This window comes from Polyodon spathula, chromosome 16 (genome assembly GCF_017654505.1).
Source record: "Polyodon spathula isolate WHYD16114869_AA chromosome 16, ASM1765450v1, whole genome shotgun sequence".
NCBI classification, from domain to species: domain Eukaryota; kingdom Metazoa; phylum Chordata; class Actinopteri; order Acipenseriformes; family Polyodontidae; genus Polyodon; species Polyodon spathula.
The window spans coordinates 14,725,023-14,752,977 of NC_054549.1; the positions used below are offsets into that span (position 1 = coordinate 14,725,023).

General features: G+C 40.7%; 2 protein-coding genes and 1 long non-coding RNA gene across 7 annotated transcripts; 2 read left to right on the forward strand and 1 right to left on the reverse strand.

Moving 5' to 3' along the window:
- The first annotated feature begins 2,193 nt into the window (after window positions 1–2,193).
- Window positions 2,194–8,408, forward strand: LOC121328661 (heat shock protein beta-7-like). The gene is made up of 3 exons (XM_041273574.1): window positions 2,194–2,542; window positions 4,890–5,023; window positions 5,783–8,408. The coding sequence occupies exons 1-3, from the start codon at window positions 2,362–2,364 to the stop codon at window positions 5,966–5,968; spliced, it is 501 nt and encodes a 166-aa protein (XP_041129508.1). The 5' UTR covers window positions 2,194–2,361; the 3' UTR covers window positions 5,969–8,408.
- On the reverse strand, window positions 8,071–15,022 carry LOC121328662. The gene is made up of 2 exons (XR_005951710.1): window positions 14,820–15,022; window positions 8,071–11,290 (listed from the first exon to the last, which is right to left on the reverse strand). It is a non-coding gene; the product is annotated as an uncharacterized LOC121328662 (long non-coding RNA).
- A 268-nt stretch (window positions 15,023–15,290) lies between these two features.
- Window positions 15,291–27,891, forward strand: LOC121329160 (zinc finger and BTB domain-containing protein 17-like). 5 transcript variants are annotated; one of them, XM_041274562.1, is made up of 7 exons: window positions 15,516–17,267; window positions 17,421–17,588; window positions 17,692–18,024; window positions 21,045–21,144; window positions 24,477–24,608; window positions 26,138–26,641; window positions 27,286–27,891. In XM_041274562.1, the coding sequence occupies exons 1-4, from the start codon at window positions 16,931–16,933 to the stop codon at window positions 21,119–21,121; spliced, it is 915 nt and encodes a 304-aa protein (XP_041130496.1). In that variant the 5' UTR covers window positions 15,516–16,930; the 3' UTR covers window positions 21,122–21,144; window positions 24,477–24,608; window positions 26,138–26,641; window positions 27,286–27,891. The 5 variants fall into 5 exon arrangements, with proteins under 5 accessions (XP_041130495.1, XP_041130496.1, XP_041130497.1 ...); XM_041274561.1 differs by lacking the exons at window positions 24,477–24,608; window positions 26,138–26,641; window positions 27,286–27,891 and adding exons at window positions 15,291–15,509; window positions 18,984–20,448 and having other exon boundaries at window positions 17,016–17,267; window positions 21,045–21,129; XM_041274560.1 differs by lacking the exons at window positions 24,477–24,608; window positions 26,138–26,641; window positions 27,286–27,891 and adding an exon at window positions 18,984–20,448 and having other exon boundaries at window positions 15,517–16,534; window positions 17,016–17,267; window positions 21,045–21,129.
- The last annotated feature ends 64 nt before the right edge of the window (window positions 27,892–27,955 follow it).

Genomic DNA, 27,955 nt, shown 5'->3' on the forward strand with positions numbered 1-27,955 from the left:
TGGCGCAGTGTTCAGCAATCAAGTCTTAATTAACACAAAAATATTATATCAGTCATTGCATTCTTCCATTGGAGACCTTGTTGACAGTCCAGTCTGTTTACATTCTCCAGAGGAAGTTTTAGCTGTAACTCCTTCAAACACGCTTCAGTTACCTACCTCCTGAAAATAAATGGCGTGTGAGGTCGCCTCCCTGTTACGCACCATTAGCAGGCAACTTTAGCAACAATTGCAACAGAACTAGTAGTGCTGATCGAAGCTTATTTGGTAAGGCCATGTCCCTCTCTATCTCTGCAACAACTTGCCCTAGTGTGAAATTATAATAATAGAAAAGGGAACACTACATTGAAATCATCCCTTTCCCTTAAATCTCTACTTTGCTCCTAAAGGGAAAACAATCCTCATGAAACTGCATGGGTGAGTCTCTGGCTCAAGGTACGAGATGCCATCCCAGACCCCCACTGACACATACTGCCTGTAAAGGTTACATTGGTCTGTGTAGCAGGCGTGCTGGGACATCGTGTTCCCTGGTGTCCCTGTCCCTCTGTATTTATGGATCCACTGCTCTTTGAGTGACTCCTTGCTAGAGGTCAGCTGAACCCTGCTGTCCGCGCTTTGGCCTGCCGGCCCTCAGTCACAGTGTTGCAAGGAGTAGCAGTCAGGGCTGGACATAGCTGAGCAGGCATGGTAGCAAAATAGATTTTGAAACCTTGAAATTTGAGATCAGTGTCTGGGCTAATGCATATCTCTATACTGCCTTGCCATATTTTGATGTATAGTTTCAAAACTGGAGTTGCTGTGAATATATTTGATTATATTTATAAGAGACAGTGGGATCTATTCAGTTGATCCAAATGATGACAGCTGGAAATGCTGCCATTGTTGAATTCATTATAAGAAGGGGGCATCTCTAACATTGTGGTGGATGAGTCTCTTTGGTTTGCAGTGTTTGTGTTTTTATAAAGTAAGTAACATGCCAGGTTTGTTCCTATATTTCATATTTAATACGTGTCAGTGCTTAGATCTGACACTGTTCAGATCAATAAAACAATATGAGAAACATAATACACTTTCCTAGAAAGAACAGATGCCTGCAATTAGATAATCGGCACAGACCTTTGTCTCATAATCTATTTTTTCATTGGCCACTATGCATTGTGTGTGTGTGTGTGTGTGTGTGTGTGTGTGTGTCTGTGTGTCTGTGTGTCTGTGTGTCTGTCTGTCTGTGTGTGTGTGTGTGTGTGTGTGTGTGTCTGTCTGTCTGTCTGTGTGTGTGTGTGTGTGTGTGTGTGTGTGTGTGTGTGTGTGTGAGTGTCTGTCTGTCTGTCTGTCTGTGTGTGTGTGTGTGTGTGTGCGCGCGCACGTGTGTGTGTGTCTGTCTGTCTGTCTGTGTGTGTGTGTGTGTGTGTGGGCAGGTATTACTATCAATGTGACAATAAAATTTGAGACAATGTCCCCACAAAGATAGTAACTCCTGAAAAACGACGTTGCGGCAAAGTCCCCTCTTTGTAAAATACCTTTTTAAGAACAAAATATGCCTTCAAACTGGTTTTTTTTAAAATGCCAAAATTGGAGCTAGAAATAGTAAATGAAATATAGTGAAATCCCCACGAATATAGGAACGCAAACATGTGTGCGTGTGTGTGTGTGTGTGTGTGTGTGTGCGTGAGTGTGTGCATGTGTGTGTGTGTGTCCATGTGTGTGTGTGTGTGCGTGTGCGTGAGTGTGCGTGCATGCGTGTCTGTGTGTGTGTGCGTGTGTGTATGTGTGTGTGTGTGTGTGTGTGTGTGTGTGTGCGTGAGTGTGTGTGCCTGCGTGTGTGTGTGTGTGTGTGTGTGTGTGTGTGTGTGTGTGAGCGCGCTCCTTAAATCAATTTTTCCATTTATTTTCTCCAGGAGCTGAAAGGTATTCATATCCATGAGAGAGAAAGAGCTAGGAGGGGAAGGGGAATATGGGCGGCTATCTTTGGGCCCCCACTGAGCGTGGATGGAATGCAGTCTATGAGCTCACATTTATCAACAAGTGCAGGCGTCTTGTTTGGAGCCCTGGGCAACCGCTCATCACCTCAACTTTCCACAGGCTGCCAAAGCAAAGACACACACTGCTAAATTTAGGAGACAAGCGTAAACCTCACCCTCCCTCCTGTAGTCCAAGCCTTCCAGCCCAGGCACAGCTGTATAAAAGGCAGCCACTCTTTTCAGCCTGGCAGTATTGGGTTAGCAAGCAGCAGGCACTGTTAGGAAGGAACTATTCTACTGGGGCACAAGAAAGATCAAAATTTGATTAGATTTTTTACTTTCACTGCCAAGCCTATCTCACCCTGGTTCATGGTTTTGTTTTGGTGATCTGGCGACTGCTTTGTAAATGAGCGTTAAGAACTCGTCTGCTTTTCGATCGGAGCGCAGTTTCCACCAGAGCTCTTCTTCTTCATCATCATCTTCCTCTTCCTCCTGCAGTGACCCTCACATGGAGAAGGCGCGAGGCATCCTCGGGGACGACTTTGGGTCCTTCCTCAGGACCCGGGATGAGCCACTGGGCTTTGCAGGCAAGTTCAGGAGACAGGGAAAGGGTGCAGGGGTACCTGAGAGAGGGGGGAGACGGTGAGGAGAAAGGGGCTTTTGTATTGAGCCATCCAGAAATGTTCTATAAGCCATTACATTGTCTCTTAATGCTATAAGAGGTCTCATCTCAGGCAGTTTGGGCAAGAGAACCGTGAAGCTGAACAAGCCCAGAATGATGAAGATATATCAGTTCTACTGGTTTTGCATTACTGACCAAACCCTCATTTAAGAGGCCCTTTTTAAATGTCTATTTTACTTCTGAAGCTACAGCAGAGATTAACAGTGTTGTTAACCCCCTTTTGCTGCAATATAGCCATACACAAGAGCATGCATATAAATATAACACACGGTGAGGCAGTGACAAGCCAGGTTCAAGGAGAAAGGACACTGGTGTGCCTGCATATTACACTTCCATTGAGGGATTTAAACCAACTGGACTGTCAAGCTGGTCTACTTTCAGATTGAGCTTCCAAGAACATAAAAAAGGAAAGCCCTTACATTTCATTCATGTACATATTACATATTTATAGAGGTACAGTTCATTTTGTTATAGAGGCTCATTTTGTTTATCTATATAAAATAATGCCATGCAATAGCATTACCAAGTGCTGCTACGTTACTGGTCATCTTTTACTCACAAGTAGCTCTGCTGCTGTTAAGTTGTGATTGTAGAGCCCTACAGTCTATAGATCATGGAAATAACTTCGCTATTACTAAATGACCACTAATGCACTACTAAGGCACTGGTGCATTTTACATACCGCTAGTTAGCTACAAAACTTGATCCGTGTACTCATTTTAGCTGTTGTTGTGCAGTAGTTGTACTAACAACAGTTCAAACTTTTTAATTCTTAATATTAATAAACACTTATGGCTTTATTTTAAAGCAGAGGCAACTTGTTCATCTCTGTCCTGAGTATCCTTTATGCGATTCATCCACGACTTATTTTCTAAGGCAATGCTTCAAAGAAACAAAATCAGCACACAATTATTTTATCTTAATATCCTAAGGTAGCAAATACCATAGCTGTGGTGTTGTGCAAGTATAAGCATTTTGATCACACTTTTGTACGAACCGTTTAGACCGAAAGACTCGACTTATTAATAAAACAGAAATATGAGAAATAAGGTCATTTAAGAAACATTACACGCTTTTACATTTCAAGTTTAATTGCTTAATACTTCTATAGTTTAGCCTGCCCTCCTACAGATTCCACTGTGCCACTTGTGGGACTCTGTGATATCAGTGCTGTATTTTTGCTATACCATCATACCACTGTAGCGAGTTATCAATGCTGCTTGGTAAAGAGCTCTTGCTTTATCTTTGTAGTGCCACTGCATTGAGATAACTCGTCTGCGAGTTTCTGTAATTTGTCATGCTTCTTTCCCTACCAGCAGTGGGGGTTATTAATGGCACAACAAGAAAAGAATGCTATGTGTGCAATATGCTGATAATGCCTGGCATGAGTCGCATACTTGCAGATGCATGTACTTACAAGGTAACAGTCATACAAATCATAAGGCTATACTGAAATGAACAAAATCCAGGCAGTATTTCTGAAGTGATATCAGGCTGCAAAAATAGATGCAATCAAGGGGAGAGCTTTTCTTTCGCCTCCAGTTCTGGGTTAAAAACCAGACAGCAGAGCTCTGTGAAATCCTTTTAAGCCCAGCTGCTCCTGAAGATTAGGGAAAGAGGCAGCTTGATGCTGGAAGAGATCCGGGGAGTAACAGAACCTCCACTTCCAGGCACAGTCCTGGCTGCACATTTTTGAACTGGTTCCAAACCTCTGACCTTGTACCTCTGGAATGAGTGCCTCACAAAGGAGTAATGATCTACTATTGGTGTCTGCATGTGAACAGTAACAAGTACAGGCATTCCTGAGGGATTCAGCTGGTGCTATATGGGGGCAGTGACAGGCTGTCAAGGGCAAGGACTCTTTGGGGATAGTTTAAAACAAAAAAAGGCTTCACGATCAAGACAGTGACTATAAAATCCACAAACTGTATCGTAGATTTCTGCTGCAGATGGACTGACTGTCCGTGCTCATTGGTCTTACTAGAAGGGCAGGTCAGGTGGCCACAAGCCTAAGAAGGGCTGAAAACCAAGGTGGTCTCTCTCATCCATTGCACAACACCGGCCCCCATGTGAATCTGATCCGAGCAATCCCAGTGTTTTAGCTGCCACAACCTCACTTGATAAACTATTCCTTACAATGGACATTACTGAACCAGTCCTGAACTCCACGCACAATGGATGGGGGGAGCATTGGTGCTTTACCTGCTTAGATGAGGGTTTAATGACCCAGGCTTGTTCCGTGTCTCCACCAGGTCGTGCCAACAGCAACAGGAACATCAAGACCCTGGGGGACACCTACCAGTTCACAGTGGACGTGAGCGACTTCTCTCCCGAAGACGTCATCGTCACCACGTCCAACAACCAGATTGAGGTCCATGCTGAGAAGGTAAGCAGGCAAGGCACAGACAAAATAAAAGAGGTACTATTATAGCCTACAGGCGAAGCATCAGCAGATTACAGCATTACTATCAAGGGCCTCACATAACAGATTCATAACTAGCTTACTGGTACCATACTGCTGCAGTGGATTAGCTGTATGGTACAATTCTACAAATGACTGATACCACTGTGCTGCCACTGCCCTTAATACAGGACCATTTCCTTAGGACCATGCAATATGAATCATGATCAGGATATTTATCAAGTGATGGTCTACTTCTGTAAGATTTATAATAGGAATACATGATCATTAATAATGGACAATTTGTGATATTAAATTAGTCAAGAATAATTTGGCAAACTTCAGATAGCTCACATATCACAATGCACAGCTACTCCCTTATAAAAGTTTCCCATAGTAAAAGCATAGCAAAGTGTAATAAAACAGAGCATGGCAAAGCATAGGTAAGCATTGTAAAGAATGGTAAAGCATATGAGCATATTAAAAAGCATGGCACTCCAGGGTAAACTATGGTAAATGCATGGCATATCCATGTATTAAATACAGTGCATAAATGCTGTGGTACACTTTTCTAAGGGTTGCATCATGGTACTTGGTTTCACAATTAATTTATACACAATTAACAGTTTCACCGCTGTTTCCATTGTAGCGTAACTAATCATAAGTAGGCACAGCCAAGTTTGACTATGTTTCAAGCCCTGGCTAGCTTTCTCTCCTCATCCCTCTCTGGTGCCCCTTTCTCAGCTCGCTGCAGATGGCACGGTGATGAACACCTTCACCCACAAATGCCAGCTGCCCGAGGATGTGGACCCCACCTCAGTGACCTCCGCGCTGGGGGACAATGGCTCCCTCACCGTCAAGGCCCGCCGGCACCCGGCCAAGCACAGTGAGCACGTGCAACAGACCTTCCGGACTGAGATCAAAATCTGAGCCTATGCCCCTGTTACCCTCATCAACACAAACACAGGGTGCCATCAACTCTCAATACCAGTCGCTTGAGTTTCTCAATGTAGTTAGGTAAGATCTGCCCTGGACACTGTCTGTATAAAAGTGGTCTCCTAGAATAGGTTCCTGCAACATTAATATAGTTGGCTGAGTTCGTTCTAAAGGCAGGTTTTATTACCATGCTGTAGATATACCAGTCGATAACACCCCTCCCAGTATGCCATCAATTTGGACTGATGCCTACTGCAATACTAGTTTGATTCCCAGTTCCATAAAGATAGAGAGGCGGCACAGGTTCAAATAAATGTCCAATCTGCACTTTGTTATACTTTATTGGCCATTTTGTTATGCTGCCATTTCCCTGTTTTGTGTATTGAATTTGTAACCATGGGTGGTTATGATGGTACTGTTATGAGGAGATTTGTGTATTTCAGTAAGCCTTTGTCTAATAATAATGTCAAGCAGCTTCTTTATAGTGAATACATCACTGAGCGGAAATGGTTGGCTATGGCTGAAAGTACTTTTGGAAAAGTACTGTAAACCAATATCCAGCTTTGGAAATACGCCCTTTGGTGCCACAGCATATGGGAATGGATGTATCACATTGGTACAATGACATGGTTTTTTAGAGAGAGAAATACACGCAAGTTAATGGTTTGGGAAGCGAGCTCACACCAGCTATATATTCAATAATCAATTCTGAGCTGAGTGACAAAGTCAAATAGACAAAGGTTTTAATTATTGACTGCTGAAGAAGGCATTAGCCAAAACGTGTGTCTACTGACTGCATAACGTAGGGGTTATTTGATCATCTTCTACCCTGATAATTCCCAACTGGGTTATTAGAGCATTTTCCAGACAGGGAAGCCTCCTGGAACTCATCAAGCACTTGTTTTTAGGGATAGGTGGTTGCAATCCTGGGTGATTCCCCATGCTGGAAAATCCAGCTGTGATTTATCTCTTCAGGGTACAGTTCAATCAGACCCTTAGCTTCTTATAATTTAATCCAAGGTTGTAAATCATATACATCACTTTTAATGCACAGCTAATTTTGGATGCCTTCTGGAGATGAGGCTTGTCTCACAGCATGCTTAGAAGCAGCTGTCACAGTTTTGTAAATAACTTGTATTTATACTTTTTTTTAACATAATGTGAATGCTGGACGTGCATTTCTCTCCTTTTAGATTGGCAAGTGTCTATCAATCAAGTATTCAAACCAGTTACTTTGCTCATTAGATACAGACAGATGGGGATGCGAAGGACCTGACTCTTTCAATTATGGAAGCCTGAATCTAACCCAACCCACATGTTACTCGTGTAATAGAGTCTCCAATGATCTCTTCATGTTCATTGTGTCCATGATTCATGGATATAACAGTGATAGTCCAATTTAGGTATGGTCTGACTATCAGTGAATCCTTTGCTGTCAGAAACATGGCTGATCCACATGGATAATAACAAACACAGACCGTGACTTTCCCATGGGTTAATAGTAAATGATCATGACTTTTCTGATGGTCATAAGAGGGCAAGGTAAACAGGACTAAAGTGGACAGATACCCACTTCCGCATTAGATTTCCGACCCCTGATCATTGATCCTGTCGTCTCTGTTTATAAGTGCCAGTTAGGCTCAATGGAACATTCACACACAGAGCCCAATTGGAGTTTTCCAGCTCATTCAAACGGAAGTCTGTCTTTCAGTGCTATAGTTCATAATTTTTCAACACTGTCCTCGGCTCCCCTTGTAACCCAAGCTCCCAGCCCTGTCTGCACTGCTGTTTGCTTTATTCTAGGGGTTCTGATCTTGACATTTTCTAATGATTAATCACATGATCTATAATTGATTAATCAATTCATCACAACTGTTGATATGAAATTGTATTGAAAGACAATTACAAGTAATACAAAGTGTTAACATGATACTATTTATTGCAAATGCCAGCTAACGTGTATTTGCTTACATGTAATTTAACAGTTTGAAAAGATTTGCTTACATGTAAATAGAAGTAAGCCAAGGTCTTTAGAAGTACTCTGCAGCATTTTTTAAGATATATTTTTCATGCACTGCTTTTTGATCCCGCACTCAGATAGACGATAATCGATCAATTACTTTTTAACCAATCAAAGCCCACAAGTGTGGTTAATCAATTAATTAAGAATCAATTAAAACGTCCTACTTTTACTCATAGTTGTGCACAGTGCAGGAGAGGCAGAGAGAGAGAGTGACACATATTAGGCTGTCTCTGCCAAGTTTATTCTCACATCAGTGTGTATGTTCCATTCTGTCTGGTTGTTCAAAGCTCTAGAAATTCACGGCTTTGCACAGATCCTTCCTGTAGTGTTGAAGACCAAGGGCAAGGTGTGGTTTGTGTTGTACAAACTAACTATTCTCACATTTACATTATGAATAAACCTTGTTTGTGAGAGAAGTGTCTGTATGTTATTTTCATCTCATTGGGATCACATTATAAAACCAGTTTATTACCCTGAGGTAACACCCAGCAGAGCCATTGCTGGCCCACAGCATCACCAGCCACGGCAACACAAGAGATTAGAAGTATTGTACACTGGTAATGGTATGGCACCAGGAAATAGTTGACCAAAATATGAAAATGTACTGATCAGTAACTTATATCATGAGATCACTTGTGTGATCTGCTTAGAATTGCTGTCTAATGAGTGTTTTAAACCTTCAAAGTTGAAACCCCATTTCCAGTGAAAAAATAAAACAAAGAAACTGGGAATTCTATACAAATAAATGAAGAGAAAGGCAAAATGTTGACTGTAATGAAAGTAAGGTATTCAGTTGCTATGGACTCGTTGGGCGGGGGTCCTCAGACAGGATGCCTAATGTCATGGGGGGGTCCTTGAGCCAAGGAAGTAAGATGAGAAGTGTCGTTATCTGCAGCAAAGTAACCAAGGGAGGTGGCAATGCTGAATAGTAAAAGACTTGTTAGTCAGAATGAATGTTAAATTGAAGTGGATTAGTCAGGCCTAAAAAAAATAAAACCAGACCGTGCAGCCATTAAAAATAAACCAAAAATAAATCCCACTCGGTCTTTGTGTTCGTTTGAGCTGTGTGCGAAACAGAAATGTCAGCATCATTGTCATGTGGTATGCAAGGCCTTGTTTTGCTGTGCGAGATAAGGCCTGGTATTGTTAGTTTGTATGTTTTCCCAAAACAAAAGTGAGAGATATGAAAGGCCGGGTGAAAAGTTGGCAGAAAGAAAGAAATGTTTACATAGAAACAGAACCATTCCCTGGGGATGCGACGCGGGGACACTTGTTCCTTGCCTATTTTAGCCCTCAGCTGTCAGTGTGAGAGAGAGAGATACCAGGAACAGAAGACATTGTGAAGACCCAGACGGTGCACAGTAATACAAATATCACATAAAATACGGCCTGATTGGGTTTCCACATCATAGCAAGCAGTCTAAAAAAGAGAGGATTCGGAAGCTGTGAAGCTTGACACCAGTAAAGGGCCATCCTATCTCCAGGAATTACTATCTCTGTACATTCAGATTCGTAGCTGGAGTCTGTTGTACATATAAGCTCTCTTGTTTTGTTTTTAATATTGTACAGCACACTGGGATGCCATGGTGTGAAGAGCGCTCTACACAAGTAAATGTGTATTGTATAAAATGCACCTGTTCATTTTCCACTTTAGATCCAGCAACTAAAGCTCCACTGTCCAGTGCCGCTGTTCACAGATGCATGCTAAGATGAGCTCTTTTTGAGCACGGAACCCTTGAGTCTAGTAATCATCTCCACAGACTGTAAGGCTCAGAGAAAGGGGAAGCAATTATAGGAACCGCATGCTTGTCCAGACAGGTGCTCAGAAACACAGCTATAGTGACCTGTCTCTCAAGGTCCCTTAAGCACTGCCAAGTTGTTTGTTTCCTTTTCTGGGGGAGGGAGAAATTAAAATGGATCTATTAAATTACAGACTGGAGAACATGCTTTGAAAATGTGCTCCCTTCTGTCATGACCTTTCTAAAAGCTGGCTTATAAAATGCACACCTTAAACCTAATTAGCCCACTCTTAGCTTGCTTACCTAAGCTTTGTCTCCACTTTGCTACTCTAAGTAAAAGATCCAGACAGGGAGGCTGTCAGTGCTGTTTAAACAAGAGCACCAGAAGGTTGTGCCCAGGTCTGTCACAAGGAGCAGCTGTATGAGGGGATCGCGTTTCACGAGAGGATCCTGCTGCGACATGTTTTAAACTGGCTTCACTCAATTCAAAGTGGAATACTGGCATGTGGTGATATTTTATTGAATGCATTTTTTTGTTTTGTTTAATGTACTTCAGGATTCCTTATTGCTGTACAGAAGCAATGTGTTTATTTAGTGCAGTATGTAAAAGAAAAAGGCAGCAGGGGGTGCTGTTGATACACTAACCTAGTTCAACAATCCTCTCAATATAAAAGCAACAGGTCCCATTCTTGGACTGCACCTTCCACAAATACATTGTATAAGAAACTCTTTTGATCTGGAAATGGTTGCATCCCAGTGTCTATAGAAACAATGAAGAGTAGGGTTCAACAACATGGAACTTAACACACAAAAAAATTGTAGTGAATTCACAATGATTTAATCATATAAGACACATTGTTAACTGCGCTTAATTTAAACCTATCCATAATACAGCACCCTACTAAACACATGAAAACAAAAACAGTAGAGGAAAAGTATCTTAAAATGTCATTTACCTTTCTTTTGCATGACTATTTTATGGTGTTATCAATCACTCTCAGTTGTCCTTTTTATCCTGTCTTTGAGCTGCTTTGAGCTTTATAGTAAACATGATAATACAATGACTAAAAAATAAGAAATTTAAATGACATTTCAAGCAAATGAACCAATCAAAGCTAAAATAAGAGAACTTATATAGAGAACAACTGTCCTAAATCATCACACAGGCGTGTTACCCTCCCTGTCCACAAACACACTTTAGCAATGCTTTGACCAGCTTCCTTCCATCCTGGTAAGCGGCACACCAAGGCGAGATTGACTCATGGGCCTGACAAGCTTCTTTCCCATTGGACGGTGCAGAAGAAGAATGCCTGTGATTGGCTGCCTGAGGTGTGTCTGGTCCAGATGTGGCCGCTGTGGTCCTCTGTGGCTCCTCCCTGCGTGGGTGGGGCTTGTCAGGAGACAGTCGCGTGCTGGTGCCGTTGATCACCAGGTAGGTATACATCGGGGGCAGAGGTAGCTGGGAGCGGGCTCGTGGTTCAGTCTTGCTTGGGGGGTCACTGGAAATGAAGTGCACCCTGTATCTCAGGGCTTCAGGGAGTGGCCGCTGAGACTCTGCAAATAAAAACATATGTTTTGCAGGTTTGTTGACCAGGTGCCTGATTCTATTTGTCTGTAGGCAGGCTGCCCCACTCTCATACTGTTAAGAGGATTAAGGATTTCACTGCAATATCAAATACACATTGTATAGATCCACTGACATTTTATACATCCTGGCAGCCTTATATATTTATATATATATATATATATATATATATATATATATATATATATATATATATATATATATATATATATATATATATACATATACACATATCAGTCTGCTCAAGCTTCCATTCCTCCTGTGACTTCTCTTTATCTCAGGTTTTTTATTTCTTGCTTCCCCTTTTCTGCCTCTTTAGTTTCAACTTTTGTCTATATCATATTTAGGGTTACCAGATTACCAGAGAGAAAAACCAGGGACATTTTTTTTTCTTTAATTCATCGACGCCGTAGCACAGGGTTCCTCGAGCATCTGCTGTCCTTCGTTAGTAAAGCTGAAATGGCTGATACGCAAGGTTCTAACGTCGCCGCTATCTAAAAGGGTATTTGTGTCCATAACAAGAGAAGTTTTTTTTTTTTTTTTTTTTTGGCAACCTATTCTGATGAGATTTCATTTTGGTATGCGTCACAAATCTTTGCCCATTTAGTTTAGTGTTAGCGCGATATGAAACCAGCGGTAAGGAGTAATATTATTTTCTTTAGCGAGGAGAAACTATCTGAGTAAAAAAGACTGTTGAACACTAATTCGAAGGCAAAAATCCGCGTGTCTCAAATGGCAAGTGATGCGTGGGATTAACACAACATCAACAAAATGATGCTTCAGATTTGACTCGGAATCTGGGGATACAGGCGCACGTAATGCACATCACTCGAAAATGCTGCACACTTTCCAGACACTACAAACTAGCAAGGGAATTGTTCCGTACAGTGATCGACGCTTTGTTTTGTTGTGATCCTATTTGCTGTTACGAAAACCAAAATGGTGTTTTTTTTCTTTGTGCAACTCCCCACTTTACCACATATATTTAGTGAAGAGGTTATTTAAATTAAATTTGACAAATTGTTCAGTTTTCGTGTGCAGTTTGTGTGTCTTTTGTACTGCTTTATAGTTAATTCAGTGGTCGAAGTAAAGCCTTCACAACCTATTCAGAAACATTATAGTTTTACATCTAGTTTTAAGATAAACAGTATTGGAAATCGCTTTAATTTCGCTAGATTTAGCTGGGACTGTGCAGGATGTATAAATCTAAATCTATATTCTAAATTTTATATTCATTTAATTTAAATACATTTGCAATGTACCTTAGCTCAGGTATTGTATTAAGTTATATGATTGATTAACCTGGTACGTTTGGCCTGTCTCCAGTGTATTATAGGCTTGTGAAGTTGAGAGTGGCTGCTGTATGTTTTAAAATGAGAAACAGTTTGGCTTAATGGCTTTATTATAGAAATACAGTAAAAACTTTACAGCATTTGTCTATACTGTCCATGTTGTAGCGAACTGTGGTTCCCGCAGGCAGGCGCATTACACGGGGCGAGGCAATCCACACACAAGCAGAGGCCGGGCGCAAACGGGACCTCTCGCACTGAAGCATAGCGCATGCGGCAACTGCAGTTCGCTGCATTGGTTAAGGAAGTGGACCCAGGTAACCCGGCACACACTCGTGGGATTGTAACCTGATGAGCAAGTTCAGGGCGGACTTGAGGCTGGAGGGGAGATTGTAGTGTGCACTGGGAAAGGCAGTAGCAGGTGTGGTAGGTGACCTAATCACACACAAAGAACATAAGCCTGATATACGCACCTTGCAAAGGAAACGGCGCTTTTGTACATCGGTATCGGCGCTATGCTGTGGTGCGAGAGGTCCCGGGCTTGCGCCTCCCCCCCCCCCCCCCCTCTGCTTTGCTGTGGGCCTCCTGTCTGCGTTAAATGAGATCGCTACATTATGATAAACTTTTTTTTTTTTTTTTTAAAAAAGAAAAATAACAATATGGCCAGTGTGCAGGCACAGGAAATTGGCAGAAGAAATCGATCTTATAAAAAACCTGTTTGTCAACAGTAAGAAATGTACCAACGGCACGCAACTCGATTGCATGGCAGATATGCGCTTCAGTTTCATTTCCCTCTGTTTACTGGCATGGCAAAAAATGTATTTATTTTAGCAACTTTTCATTTACATTTAAACACATTGCAGTTATTACATGCATATTTAGACACCGCGCTACACTTTGAATCAGGCGCTTAATAAAATGCTTATACAACATAATAAAGCGATCACTAATTGAGCGCTTTGGTTAGTTAACTTGAATGCTGGCAGCGCAGTCATTTTCAGAACATTTTCTAGTTTTAATAACATTTAAATGAATAGCATGCTCTTTTAATAGCGTTGCAGTGGGATTTGTATCATTATTTGAAAGATTGTTTGAATATTGTCAGAAAAAAATATCAGGAAAAACATGTTTGCTTTGTGTGTTTATTATTAAATGGCGATTAGTCATCATTGTTAGTAGTTGTTTCTGACATGTACTGGTTGGATTAGTGTAGTGTTGCAGCGTTCTGTTACTGTATCTAAAGTATGATTCTTGGTAGTCAGATTTTCATGACCATTTCAACAACCCCCCTCCATGACCCACATCTTGAGCCTCCTGTGGCCCCCCAGTGTTTGGCCTTATCTGGCCCACCAGAGAATGGGATTGAGTAGCCCTGGAGCAGCAACTCTGAAGCTGTTATAATTACTGTCTATAATAACACAACTAGTTATTAAAATGTCTGTGCAGATTAAGACACAATTTGGGACTAACCTAAATGGCTAAATTTGGCTGGTGACATCATTTCTGTTTTTAAACTAGATATGTCCAGAAAGGTAAACAGAATGTTAATTGTCAAACACATCATCAGAATTATTAAACAAATACGCACAAAGATTGTTTATTTTATTTTTCAGGGTCCCTAACTCAACTTATAAATTGCTCTTGATACACTTTAAAAAAAAAAAAAAAGTGAGCACAATAGCAAAGCCGGGACAATTTAACTATTTTTTCTGCTGCTGGCTGGAAAGGCAAATGTTTCCCATTGTGTTTTAATCTGAACTTATTTTGCATACCTCCCTTTTGTAAGTTTTAGCACATAAGAAAGATGTTTTACATACAGCTTTAGATGTGTCCATTCTCCTTTCCAGTACTTAAAAATGGATTGTTTCTGCTTCTGACAATAGTAACACCATTTCTATTAAATGGCACCCCACAAGATGTTACTTTCAAAATGCAGAAGCGAGGTATCACTGTGTGCCTTACTTTATAAATATCAGAAATGTATGCATGAATGTGTTGCTGTATTGCATTCATTTTAATACAACCCCACAGTGACTGTTGTAACATTTATTATAGCCTTTCTATGATGTAATATTCATCAGTGAAGGTATGGGTTTAGATTTATACATGAATATTAAAGTTATATATTTTGAGATTGTTTCTTTTATAAGACTGTGTATATGTTATTTAAAAATGTAATTTAAAAACTAATAATTAAAAGACATTTTACCTGTTTGTTGTGAGGTGCATATTTCCGTGGTTGACATCATCCTTTTTCTGTGGAATTCCTTCCAGCAATGAACAGCTAGTGACTGGACCGGTCTTCTCCAACAGCACTCTTGCAAGCACAGGACAAGCTGAATGCTGCACTGTGTGTGTGTGTGTGTGCGCGCATGTGTGCCTGCCTTTCTGTCTGTCTGCCTGTCTGTCTGTCTGTCTCTCTCTCTCTCTCTCTCTCTCTCTCCTCTCTCTCTCTCTCTCTCTCTCTCTCTCTCTCTCTCTCTCTCTCTCTCTCTCTCTCTCTCTCTCTCTCTCTCTCTCTCGCAAGCGCAGGACAGGCTGAATGCTGCACTGTGTGTGCGTGTGTGTGTGTGCCTGCCTGCCTCTCTGTCTGTCTGTCTGTCTGTCTGTCTGTCTCTCTCTCTCTCTCTCTCTCTCTCTCTCTCTCTCTCTCTCTCTCTCTCTCCTTCCTACAAACTCTTCTACATGTGTTTTTACTTTTACTTTCAGAAAACACACCCAGAAACCTGAACCTGAACACAAAAACAAGCGCTTGTTTTTAAAAAAGCAGTTCTTCAGTGGAAACCCAAAACATCAGTAGAATATTGCTATATACTCTTGACTACGATACACCAAGGAGTGCCAAGTGTGGCCCTGTTTTTTCTGAAAGGAGTGAAATGGACTGGAAAACACTATTTGGGTTTGTTTTCAAATCAGGAACTAACCCACTTTCACCTGATCATAAATTTGGTACAATCGCAATTACAATAAGTGATATGAATACATGTTTCCAGTTTAAGTCCAAGTAAAACATTGTACACATGTGCCCAACCCTTATGCATATTCCATGATACCCCTGGGTTTAACCCTCCTGGGTTAGGGTTAGGGTTAGGGTTAGGGTTAGGTAAGCTTCCTAGAGGACTGGCATAGTCATCTGATGTTGCATCGGGCCGTGCATAAACATTAACCAAATACATACTAATCAAGAGCTCTGCAAAGACATATATTAGTTCCCTGTGGTTTTGGGCAGATTGGAGAAACAGGTTTTAGCCTATAAAATAATAATAATAAAAAATATTCCAGTTTTACTTACAGAATATATAAAAGTCGACTGTAATAAATACCTGGGTTTGTATTCTAACAGATCTCTGCAGTAAAGATACTTGACTCTTGCGTAACTATTAGATTCGTTGATTTTTAGACTTAAACTTGTTCGACATGCTGAGAAAAAAAAAAAGTGACACAGTTGGGTATATAATGGAGTGGAGGCACAGGATAAAGAGTTTTTCAATATTGAAGTAAAGGTACTAGTGTGGCATACGTGCGTACACACGAACATGATGCACTGTACTTAGGGTTTGATCCGCGCTCAAAACAAAAGTTAACAAAAACGTGAACGCGCATCCTGCCGCCTCCTGCGAGGTCGCGCGTATTGTTGGAACGCATCAGCACATCGGCACTCTTATTGGCTGAAACGGGCGGGTGGTGCCGTGTTGTGATGAACATCCAGCTCAGCCAATAAAACAGCCCGCAGTTTGTGGGAGGCAGAGTCTAGCTCGTGCGATTAGATTTGGCCGCACGGCCTCTATCAATCGATAGGGGAACAGAAGATGGCGGTCCGTCTGGTGTGAGGTGGAAGAGATACACCACGCCAGTCGAGAGTCTTACGAGTTTACACCTGAAAATAGTACCCTGGATACATAGGGCCTCCGTCCGGGCTCAGAGGTACATTTTAAAGGGGAAGCGGGGATGAGAGGGGAACGATAAGGAGCTGCACATCACGAGTTAATCGCTGACTGGGATAATAAACAACCATGTCGTTCAAAAATAGCACGAAATCAACCCATATGTAGCGCAATTAACAAATGCAATTTGCGTTATTTACCAAGTGATATAACTGGCATTTTACATGTTTGGAAGGCGCTGGACTTTTACGCGTTTGCTGACGAATGGCTTGCAAACGTTCGTTCAGAATGCATGATGTAAACAAGGTAGCAAGCGCGTTTTCAAACCATCGCGCGTTCTTCATACTGTTTAGCGCTGAACATTTTTGCAGGTTTACAGACCAAGTTCACAAAGTTTTAAAACTTGTATGTGGTTCAGACGTGCACATGAAACCAAATGTACATGTTTGCATGCAAAGCCCAACCCCTCCCCCAAGTCTTTGAATCCTATCCTCAATCTCACTATGGTATTTGTTCCTCAGTGCTGGTGACCCTAGCAGTGAATACATTATTCCAGCGTCCAGCGGTAATGGAGTTCCACCGACACAGCCAGTATATCCTAGAGCAGTTCAACCAGCAGCGAGAGATGGGGATGCTGTGTGACTGCACCTTCATGGTGGACGGAGTGGTTTTCAAGGCGCACAAGGCGGTGCTGGCGGCCTGCAGCCAGTACTTCAGGATGCTGTTTGTAGAGCACAAGGAAGTGGTTGACCTGGACATTAGTAGCTCAGAAGGTAAAGCGTCCTTTTTCTCCCCATAATGAAAAAAAAAACACTTAATAAATATATTTTGCCCTTTAACTACTTCAATGTCATAAGGTTAAATGTTTTACCATTTAAGCCGTTCAGCGTTTTCTGAGCCTAGGTTAATGCTGTGTTTCTGTACAGGCCTCGGCATAGTGCTGGACTTCATGTACACTGGCATATTGAACCTAACCAGTGAAACAGTGGACAACGTGCTTGCAGTCGCTAGCTTTCTACAGATGCAAGCCGTCACAGTCAGCTGCAGGGTTTTCAAATCCCCCCAGAAAACAGGAGCAGGCAGTGTGAATACTGGTATGTAGCAGGATTTCCATACATGCTAATGTGTCTTTAGTGGCCCTGTTTTATTGTCATATTCATGACAAGTACTCTGTTTTTCATTTAATTGTGTTGGTAGGTGCTCGGAACACAAGCAGGTTCAAGTCTCTAGCCAAAAAAACAAATGCTCCAATGCGAGCGGACAAGGTATTGACATGGGAAGTGCAGCCGCTGTCCACAGGGGAGACGCCAGAGAGTGTGGGGACAGGGCCAGCTGGGAGATTAACACTGAGGCTCAAACAGGAAGAAGGACAGTCCGCAGTGGAGCCAGCAGGCATGGAGGTGGAGCAGGAGGACTCTGAGAGCGAGGAGACAGAAGACGAGGAGTCAGAGATTAAAGTTGAGGTTGAGGAGGAAGATGAAGAGGCGCTTGTATATGTGGATGATGTATGTGATGTTGATTACACTCCAGGTGAGTACTGTGTCGGTCTGACTTTGTGATTTGCATACACTGTCATGCATAACAGCAGGGTGGGGAGAGACTTCTCTACAGATGGTTAAGCTTTAGTACCTCACAATCGTGTTCAGTTTACACTAAAATATAGCTTATTTTACAGTTCAGCCTTCTGTGCACTCTTATACAAGATATAGAGTGATGTGTCTTTGCCATACAGAATGCTCAGTGACACCTACAGACATCTTCGCCTCTTGACATAACATCCTTAACAATATGTTACAACCTCAGACCTTAAGTATGGGCGTCATTGCAATACCTCGGCTGAAAGGCTGGTGTGCTTAACATCACGTCCTTGCACACGGTTCTGTGGTTCATGTCCACGTCACACTGGACAATGATTCACAGCATTCGTCAAACATGTCAAGTAATTAAAGTGAAGATGCAACATCCAGAAGTTTCAAAAAGTAAAAATGTGTTCTATACACAGCGTGATGCTGTATGCAGTGTCGCAGGAAATAACGATTTGTCAAAACCCAGTAAAGTCATACCAGTGAGTGTCCCTGACACCGAATTATTAATACTGTACTAAAATGCAATAATATGGTGCAGATTAAAACAAAAAAAAATCAGGCAGACGTCTAGCCTGTTCACACAGATGATTTTAAAAGGAAGAGCAGTTACTACAGCTATGGCCAAAAGTTTTGCATCACCCTGTAAAATTAATGAATTCTGCTTCGTAAAGTCAAATGAAGCCTGTTGAATAATGTTTCGTTAGCATATTGAATTACATACCGTTTTGTAGTTTTTCATATATTGAACGAAAAACTGAAAAAAAAACCCAAAAACATTTCAAATTCTATACTACTGTTATGGCTTCTGGTGGACACTGGATGGGGAGAAACGTAAGGGGGAAGGGAGGTTATTAACCAGTGATTTTAAAATAAAAAAGTATGCTATTTACTCTTGCTTTTAAGGGAATTCCAGCTTTAAAGGGAAGTCAGCTGAAGGAGATTTTCAGTCTACGGCTCTGCAAGGAACAAAAATGTCCAGTTCCAAAGGGATGCATGGTCAGCGTTTCAGAAATAAACCCAAACACGAGCCACACAAACTCACAGATGCTGAAAGGATGAGACTGTACAGACAGCGCATCAAAAGCGACCCTGTAAAGTATGAGGCTTATCGCCAGTATAACACAATGCGATCCAGAAAAAAACGACAGACAATGACCGAGGAGCAGAAGGAGAGGTATAACACACTGCAGAAAGAGAGTCACGTGAAGAGAAAAGCTCAGAGGGCCAGACCTACACCCACCACAGCGTTGTGCAGAACTCCTTTAACTACTGAACAGATTGCAAAGTTGCAAGAGCTATGGCACGCCCACAGAGAAGAGGAGCAGGAGAAAAACAGGAAACGGGGAAGAAAGCAGAGATAGAGTGGCATCTCTACGGGGGCGGAAAGGAAGAGCCCACAAGCTAAAAAACTTAAGGCAATGATCAGCATGCCATGTGGGAGACGAAACGCCACGTTTGCCAGCCCTCCTGCCGCCTTTTTTTTTTTTTGCTTTTGCTTTTGTCCTAGCATTCAAAATGAATTGTTAATTTCAGCTAAAAGTAACTAAGATTGGGTTTTAATAGACCAGTGGGTTTGCCTAACATATTAGTGCTCTTGATGGCCTTACTCTCCTCTTCAAATCCGGTGTGTAAACTCGGTTCTTCTAGTGGCCTCGCATTACCTGTCTTTGTGTAAAATGCCGGATTGTTAGATTGCTGCTGCTAATTTGGAGATCTTCAAAGCCTCTTCTATGAACACACATTGTGATTTTCTTTTTGTATTTACAACTAACTTTTTAAGAAAAAAAAATGTACATAGCCCAGCTATTCTAAATTGTTATGAAGCTAAATAAACTGCTTGCAACTGTGATTACGATAAACTGTAAACATACTGTGTGAAACCATAATGTATAACGATCTTGAAACTTGCTGTCCAATATTAACAGAACCACATGTGGTAAACTTGGAATGGCCAGTTAAATCTACAGTAACGAACGGATGAAACATTTTCTAGAGATCGCTGTCCCACCTTCTGATGAAGATGCATTTCGTTTCTAAGTTCTTCTGTTCAATATCATCTTTAATAAAGGTCAATGACAGCATGTCCCTGTAGAATTGTGCATCTTCTATTTATAAATCTACTTATCAAACATATGTTCATGCTGTTACCCTTGCAATAACTTCAGTAATTTAACTAATTTAGAACAAGCTGCTTTAAACTTACTGGTTCCAAGTTCTGTCATGAAGTAAGAATGGGTGCGTATTCTGGGGTTCTGTTTCACATCTGAAGTGTTTAGGGGTTCAGTCTGGCTCTGTTTGGTCCACTTGACAATTCCATCATCACAACTGATCCTGGGGGCGGATTATGGAACGGCTCCACCATAGGCAGGTGTGAAACATTTAATACTGAATTATTTTTCGTACACACAATGTGGCCCTGAGTATATCGCTACCCTACTTTCTACATCTGTCACGTAAATATGACTGAAGTGTTACAACGACAAAACGGTTAAGATAAGGCAAGCTATATGGTTTGCCTTAGAGCAGGGTTCAAGGGTTAAGCTTATGTCTCTGTACAGCTAAAACTTTATACCAAGGTGTGTTTCTCATGAACTAGAGAAAACAAAAGCAGAACTATAGAAGAATGCCTTCAACCGAATATATTGTAGTTTCAAAATGAACAAGATTTTGTGACGCTGCAAAATGAAATCAGATGGCCATCTATATGGTGTCAGCATCACTGGTTAAGAAAGGTATAATAATGAACCATATGGGGGCATTGAAAATGGCACTGAAGCTAGTTAGGGGTAGGCAAATGGATTTGGTACTACACCTTTAAAAAAAGTATAATTTCTCTTAAGGTCATTTATATAGGCCCCCAGGCCCAGGGAAATGGAAGGGAAGTTTGTCCATTGAATTCTTTACCGTTTCCCAGCATTCTGCAATCACGGTCTAATTGAGACGGTCCTGTTTCGTTGGTTTCAGATAACTCAGTGAATGATGCTGTCTCTAAGTCTTGTGGGGTGCGGTGGCAGGGTGGCACAAAGTCCCGCAGGAGATGACTGGAACCAGACAAACAGAAAAGGTAACCCACCATCAGACACTGGCTGGCAATGCAAATACCATCAAACTGATCTGGAGTTTTTGCAATATGCAAAATGCTTAGCATTAAGTCAAAAGGAATAGTTTTACACCTCTAATTATGTAACACATTGGTGCAGGTTTACACCAAATTGCTTCCTTTTTTGTGGAAGTAAAATTAAACTGCTATTGCTATATAAGCAGTAACATACAACTTTTGAGTAAAAGTAACCCCTGGCGTTGCTTGTTTGGTAATGTTTTCAGTTTTATTTTACTTTCATAAAAGGGGAAATTGCTTACTTAAAATACTCATAATAAATCTGTCACATTGTGCCTGAACTATAGAAGCAATATTATTAGTGTTAGCTTCTGTTTGTCTCAGTCTTTCTAATGTGATCCCCCCACACCACCAAAAAATAATCTCATTCAGCATTAATAAAACACTTTACAACTGAATGTATCTTTTTACAAATGCAAAGGGGTAGAGAATTCCCGATACTGGTGTGTGGGCATCCAAAAGGCTGTAAAAGGTATTGTTTCGCAAAGTTACATGGCAAGCTTGAACGTACTAACAAATGCTGGCTTCCTGTTCATATAGCGTTAACTAAAAGTAAACTGTACTGCAGCACACTGGCTCTGTAATATACTACCACATGCTCCACGTGTAGACTACACTGTAAACGGGCTGGCTGTTTGTTTGGCAGACACAATAAAAGGAGGTCATCTGCTAAAGACTTTAGTGGCACAACTTTTGACCAAAACATTAAACGCAGTAGAAGGCACCCACCTCCCCTTTCTAAATGACTGTGATTAACCAATATGGCTTTACTTACAGTGTAGCGAATAAATGGATGTTGTCATTTTAGTTCCACTGTTAACAAACTGGGATGAGAAGTTGATTCCATGTCATTGGCTGCCCTACACTTGATGGCCAATCACACTGCAAAGATACCTGTCAAAAAATAATTTCAAAATAAGCTTTGGTTTCCACACACAGGCTTTGTAGAAAGCTGCCCAGAGCCGTCCAGCGAAGCTGACTTGCAGCTCCAGATAAAAGTGGAAAATGAATTCACAACTGTGGACTGCGGTCAGCAGCGGCTGAATGAAGCGCAGCAAGCAAAATCCACTGAAAACACAACAGAAGAAAAAAACGCACCAAAAGAAGGGATGTTGGACGAGGACGTGCTGGAGCATGAGGAAAACAAAAACGCAGCCATGAAAACCAGAGTCGACATTAACCGGCTTCAGGACTACATGCAGAGCAGGCTGATGGATCGCAGACCCCTGCACACCATCCCCCCGCCCCAGTTAAACGACATACTGGCCGCATTCTTCCTAGAAGCGAGAAAGAAAGACAGCTCGGAGTATGAGCCCACCACTCTGGGAAGGATACTGTCCAGTGCTGAAAGGCATCTTCAAAAAAGCGGCTACCAGTGCAGCATACTGACAGATGTGCAGTTCAAGAAAGCGCGGGATCACATCAAAGCCAAACAGAAGCACCTTCGGAAATTAGGGCTCGGAAGCAAAGCCCGGGCTGCAGAGGAAATTACAGAAGAGATCATCGAGGAGCTGTACAGGCAAGGCCAGTTAGGAACTCACTCCCCATACGCCTTGCAGAACATGCTGTGGCTCACCACCATGCTTAGCTTCCGCATGAAGGCAGGACAGGAGCAGAAAAACTTGAAATGGGGGGATGTTACTATAGAGGGAGATACAAACGGACAAGAATATCAGGAGTACAGTAGACAGGAGGGGACCCACGTGGGGAATGCAAGGACAGTTAAACTGCGTGCATATACCACTGACAACCCCGACCGGGATCCTGTCGCAGCATACAAACTCTTTAGAGAAAAAAGACCACAAGCCATGTTAACAGGCGATTCTCCCATCTACCTGAGCATCAGCAAAAGATTCAGCTCAATAAAGGCACCCTGGTATAAGCCCATGCCTCTGGGTGTAAATAACCTTAGAACAATCTTGCAAACGATGGTGAAGGAGGCTAACATTTCACGAAACAGGAGATTCACCAATATTTCTGCTTAAGAGCAGATGAGTTGTTTCCCCGAGACACAGTGCTGTTTTGTGACAGCTGTCATTACCTTCTCAGTGTTCCTGTTTGTTTGTGGACATTCTCTGGAGTATATCCCTTGGAATTGAAGCATATTATTGACTGTCATAGAGTATCAAAGAAAGCAGTTACAATCGTTTTAATTGGAGGCTTTAACTGTATGATTGTGACAGGAACAATATTCATTTATTGAATACCCTTTCAAAACCAGGTCCTCCCAAAGCACTAAGCATATTTAATATAAAAAAGGCACTACACATCCCTAAGGCAATGTTTACAATGTGGAAAATTTTTTATAAATAATTTTAAACACAATATATTATATATATGTATATATATATATATATATATATATATATATATATATATATATATATATATATATATATATATATATATATATAAAATGTGTGTGTGTGTGTGTTTGTATGTTTTTAGCGTACTGACAGAGGTGGTAATGATTTCAAAGGTTAGGGGCAAGGGAATGGCTCTTCACCCCCTAGTGGAATATGTGCAAAATTATATTTAATAAAAGAGATTAAGCAGGTTTGACTGTATATTGTGGGACATGTTGTAACATGGAATAAAATATTTTTAACCTACCGTCACTGTGAGAGAGGACCGACTTACATGACTCGCGACTTAACCGGGAATGGAATTGTTTTTTCAATGGCGTTGCTTATTGTGAAAATAACTGTAGAAATGGTTCTTCATTGTGGCAAAAATATATACGAAAGAATTTGGCACGGGTTTATAATGTGTGGGTTCCCAATCCCAAATGGAGGTATCTGATCGATAAACTGAAAAAACAAAACAAAAAAAACAGATCTGTACAAAGTTTATTCATGCTAAAATGATCCACTAGCAGATACTAGTGCAACAGGACTTACATGCATCAGAGACTAATGAGTCTATTCCTTTGATCTAAATAATGACTCTTTGCAATGCAGATGTCATTAGAGGCATACTAATGCATGTTTCGAAGTGTTTATGGCTACCTTTAGAATGCTTTGTCCTTGCCATTCTGAGTGTGAGAGCTACACTCTCAGTAAAGTGTATTTACTCTTAATAGGTTCCACTGGGGATGTGACTTTGAATTTATTTTAAAATATTGTCTTGCATGCCTCAGATCACTTTCCAAACACAGTGCAGATGACTGAAGCCATTGTACACCTCTACCCAGGGCTGCTGGAACTAAGGGTGCTGGGTTTTAGAGAGGGGTTCTCTTTGTGGTTCTAATCCTGTTTTCCTGTGTGTGTCCCTCGGAGCTGCACATGGACAGCTCTGATCCCACAGACCAGGTTACAGCAAACAGGAGAGCCCCCAAGCGAAGGCAGCAGCGGAACCACAGCGAGCGCATCAAGCATTGGAAAAGTGGGACTGTCGTGCACACCTGTGAGGTAAGAGAAACTCAACACAGACAGGGCAGGCTGCTGTGCCCTGGAATCAGCAGAACAGCCATACCGCTCCCTACATCACACGCTTACATGCCGCAGGTGTTGTTGTGCGGCTGTAATGTATATTTAAATGTTATATTAGATTTATAATAATTAGATGCCCTGCTGTTTTATCTAGGTTTCTCTTTTGGTTTTGGTGTATCAGCATTCATCACAAATGCTTCTTGCTGTCGGTAGTGACATTAGCACAGAGGTGGCCAAAGCTTCCACTCCTGGTCTTTGTTCCAACCCTGTGCTCATTTTATTTAATGGAACCAATTAAACCCCTATCCAGACCCTGAAGTAGGCAGTGACATCATTTCATCAGTTAAACCTGGAGTGAAAAGGCCCTCCAGGACTGTGATTGGACACCACTACATTAGTACTTTGAAATGTTCGCTTACACAAAATAATGAGTGAAAATTAACACAGTGGTAAATTATTTGTGAATATGGCCCACAAGGCCCTATTTTGGAGCAAGTGCAAAGGCAGGGTAATTAATTGTGAAGTTTACTTCCTCCTGCAGCTGACTCTAGTTTTGTACTGTTTTATTTCTCACAGAAAGCCTTCGGTAGGCTGGCGTATCGTGGTGTTTGAAGTTTTGTGAGAAAGAGTATTCCCCCAAACATCTGGGCATTTCCATGCTAATGGAAACTGTACACATGTGTAATGTTTGAGTAAATTGACAAGTTGCAGCTTTGAAATTAAATATTAAAATTGGGTAAAACACACACCGCAGATAATAGTGCAGATAACTGAAAAAAAAACAAAGTTGAAGAAGTTTGATCTGGACACGGAAGTGTATACTATCCCACTCGAACGTGACTCAAACATAACATGAGGACTTGCAGGGTGTTTATAAACAATATTGTCACATTTATATCTAATTCAGTTGACTATTCTAATCTAGAAAACTTCAACTATTACACCGTGTAACAATTTTTTTTTTTTTTTGTTCCTGGGTAGTGAGTGTTATTTCCTAATTGCTTATGCCTCAAAAGTATAGAAAATGGCTATTATTCCTCACAAACTTTGCTTTTGTGACCAGGACAGTGATATTTCAAAATATCGCTATTTCCAGTGAGAAAACAGGAGCTTTTGTGTCGTTTCGTTCACATAAAGTCAGAAAAAAAACAACATATGAATCCAAATTAACATGTATTTATACTAAAGTAATACAAAAATGACTACAAAAGATTTAGAAGTCAGTAGTTTTTCGAGATTTACGATTATACTGTAAATTTACAGTATAATCATAAATCTCAAAACTACTCACTACACATTAATTTATTCAAGGGTGTTTTATCCCTTGAATACTTTAACTGCAAAGTCAATAACTATACTTTAATTTTTTTCAAATATAGCTTATTGAAATAATGACATTAAATTAGGTATACAGTAAAAGCACAGTAATTATTGCGACCCTGTTAAAATGTAACAAATTAAAAAATACGGTATTTGCTGATTTTTTTATTTTATTCCCCCACACATAGATATTACTGGCAGAGCATGATGGGATTTATTACATCATGGATAAAAGGGTGTGACAGGTGTCAGCACAGGCCCTGGAGAGGACACCAATCGCCACAACACAAGTCTGGGAGGTCCTCGGGGTTGACCTGGCAGGCCCTTTGCCAGAAACTTGTTCTGGCAATAACTGTATTCTAACTGCCACCTGCCCTTTTTCCAAATATGCGGGAAGCATTCATTTTGAAGGACAAGACGGCTGTATCTGTGTCATGTTTAGGAACTTTTTTTTTTTTTTTTTTTTTTTTAAGATATGTAAACAATTCAATTTTACGCTAATGTATTTTTTCGAGTCGAAAATACACGTTTGTTTCTTTTTCTTTAAGGATAGAAAGCAAGCATAGTTTTCAAGTTTTATTATAGATAGTTAATCACATGCTAGTTCCGTCGATCAAGTTTATTTTACTGATTTATTTATTTATTTTTTTTGTATCTAGTTTCTTTTTGCCTGGAAGGAAAACATCACACAGGTACAATGGACAGTTATTATGACCATTACATTGTGTTGACCTACAGTATGAACAATAGAACTGAATTCAAAGAAAATAATTGTGTTATTTATCTATGTGCATTTATTCCTGCATACCTGTAGTAATGAGTTACCAGTATTTCAATTGAAATCCCAGAAGTCATGGTAAACATAAAACATATTGTACTGCTTTAAAAAAAAAAAAAAAAATAGAAGTATTCCTGTGCTTGTGTTACTTTTTACAGTAGTAATCATTTACTGTTTTTTTTTTTGTTTTGTTTTTTAATCCCTGTCCCATTAATTCTGAACTCTACTGTAAGTAGAGTTTGAGAAGTTTGAAATACTTCTTGGTAAAAGTACACACTGCAGAGCTGTATGTTAAAGTCCAATATAACTGTTGAAAAAAACTTGACAAAATGTCTTGTCTATATAATATTTTGCAACTGAGGAGCAACCAGATTATCGGACTCTGACTACCTACTGTAAAGTACCAACATTTTTACACAAATTCTACACATTTGATATACACTCTGTTGGTTTCATACAGGTACACTTTTCCTAATAAGTGTGCTGTGTTTTTTTTAGTCTAATGGTTGCAGTCTACCTACTGTAAATAACATTGAATATCTGGTTGATTCTTCACAGCTGCCTCTGTCTGGATTGTTGGGCACAGTTTTGTGCACTGGGGGGAGCAGCATGCCAGGTGTATACTCGGGCTGACCCTGCAGCTGCCAAGCACCCCTGTCCGCTGGTTCTGATGGAGGGGACTGAGATGGCACCTTTTTTTATAATTTTGTTCATAATTTAATTTTCAATTCCCCTGTTTCTGAACCCGATATCCTCGTGATCCATGCTGGAGGCGGTGATTTAGGAAAATTGAAAAGCGTGGAATTAATTCGAAGGATGAAAAAAATGTAACAAATTTGCATGAGCTCTTTCCAAAAACAAAAATGATTTTCTCGTGCATCCCCTAGAGAAGTCTTTGGAAAGATGTAAAAGCATCTCCAAAAATGAACAAAGCACGTAACTGGGTGAGCAATGTAATTTCTGATTTTGTTTAGTTTTAGTTCAATAGGGCATCATGAAATGAAATATGATCAGGTTGAGCTTTGTAGTGGGGATGGTGTCCATATGAGTGACACAGGTAACAATATATTCCTAAAATACCTCCAGCATGGAATTAAACCACACCTTCTGTAAATGTTATTCTTTCCTTCTCATAACCACCTGTACACATTTGTGTTTCTTTGATTGCATTATTTTATATGTTTAAATAAAAGTATTTTATTTTAAAATATGTCTTTGTTATTGAGAA

Excerpts from the sequence above, each read along its gene's own strand:
- LOC121329160 (XM_041274559.1), top strand. The coding sequence starts at position 16,931 with ATGTACATGTTTGCATGCAAAGCCCAACCCCTCCCCCAAGTCTTTGAA. Across the intron at positions 17,589-17,691 it reads AGCAGGCAGTGTGAATACTG|GTGCTCGGAACACAAGCAGG; the intron begins GTATGTAGCAGG and ends TTGTGTTGGTAG. Across the intron at positions 18,025-18,983 it reads TGATGTTGATTACACTCCAG|GGAATTCCAGCTTTAAAGGG; the intron begins GTGAGTACTGTG and ends CTTGCTTTTAAG.
- LOC121328661 (XM_041273574.1), top strand. The coding sequence starts at position 2,362 with ATGAGCGTTAAGAACTCGTCTGCTTTTCGATCGGAGCGCAGTTTCCAC. Across the intron at positions 2,543-4,889 it reads TGAGCCACTGGGCTTTGCAG|GTCGTGCCAACAGCAACAGG; the intron begins GCAAGTTCAGGA and ends TGTCTCCACCAG. Across the intron at positions 5,024-5,782 it reads TTGAGGTCCATGCTGAGAAG|CTCGCTGCAGATGGCACGGT; the intron begins GTAAGCAGGCAA and ends CCCCTTTCTCAG.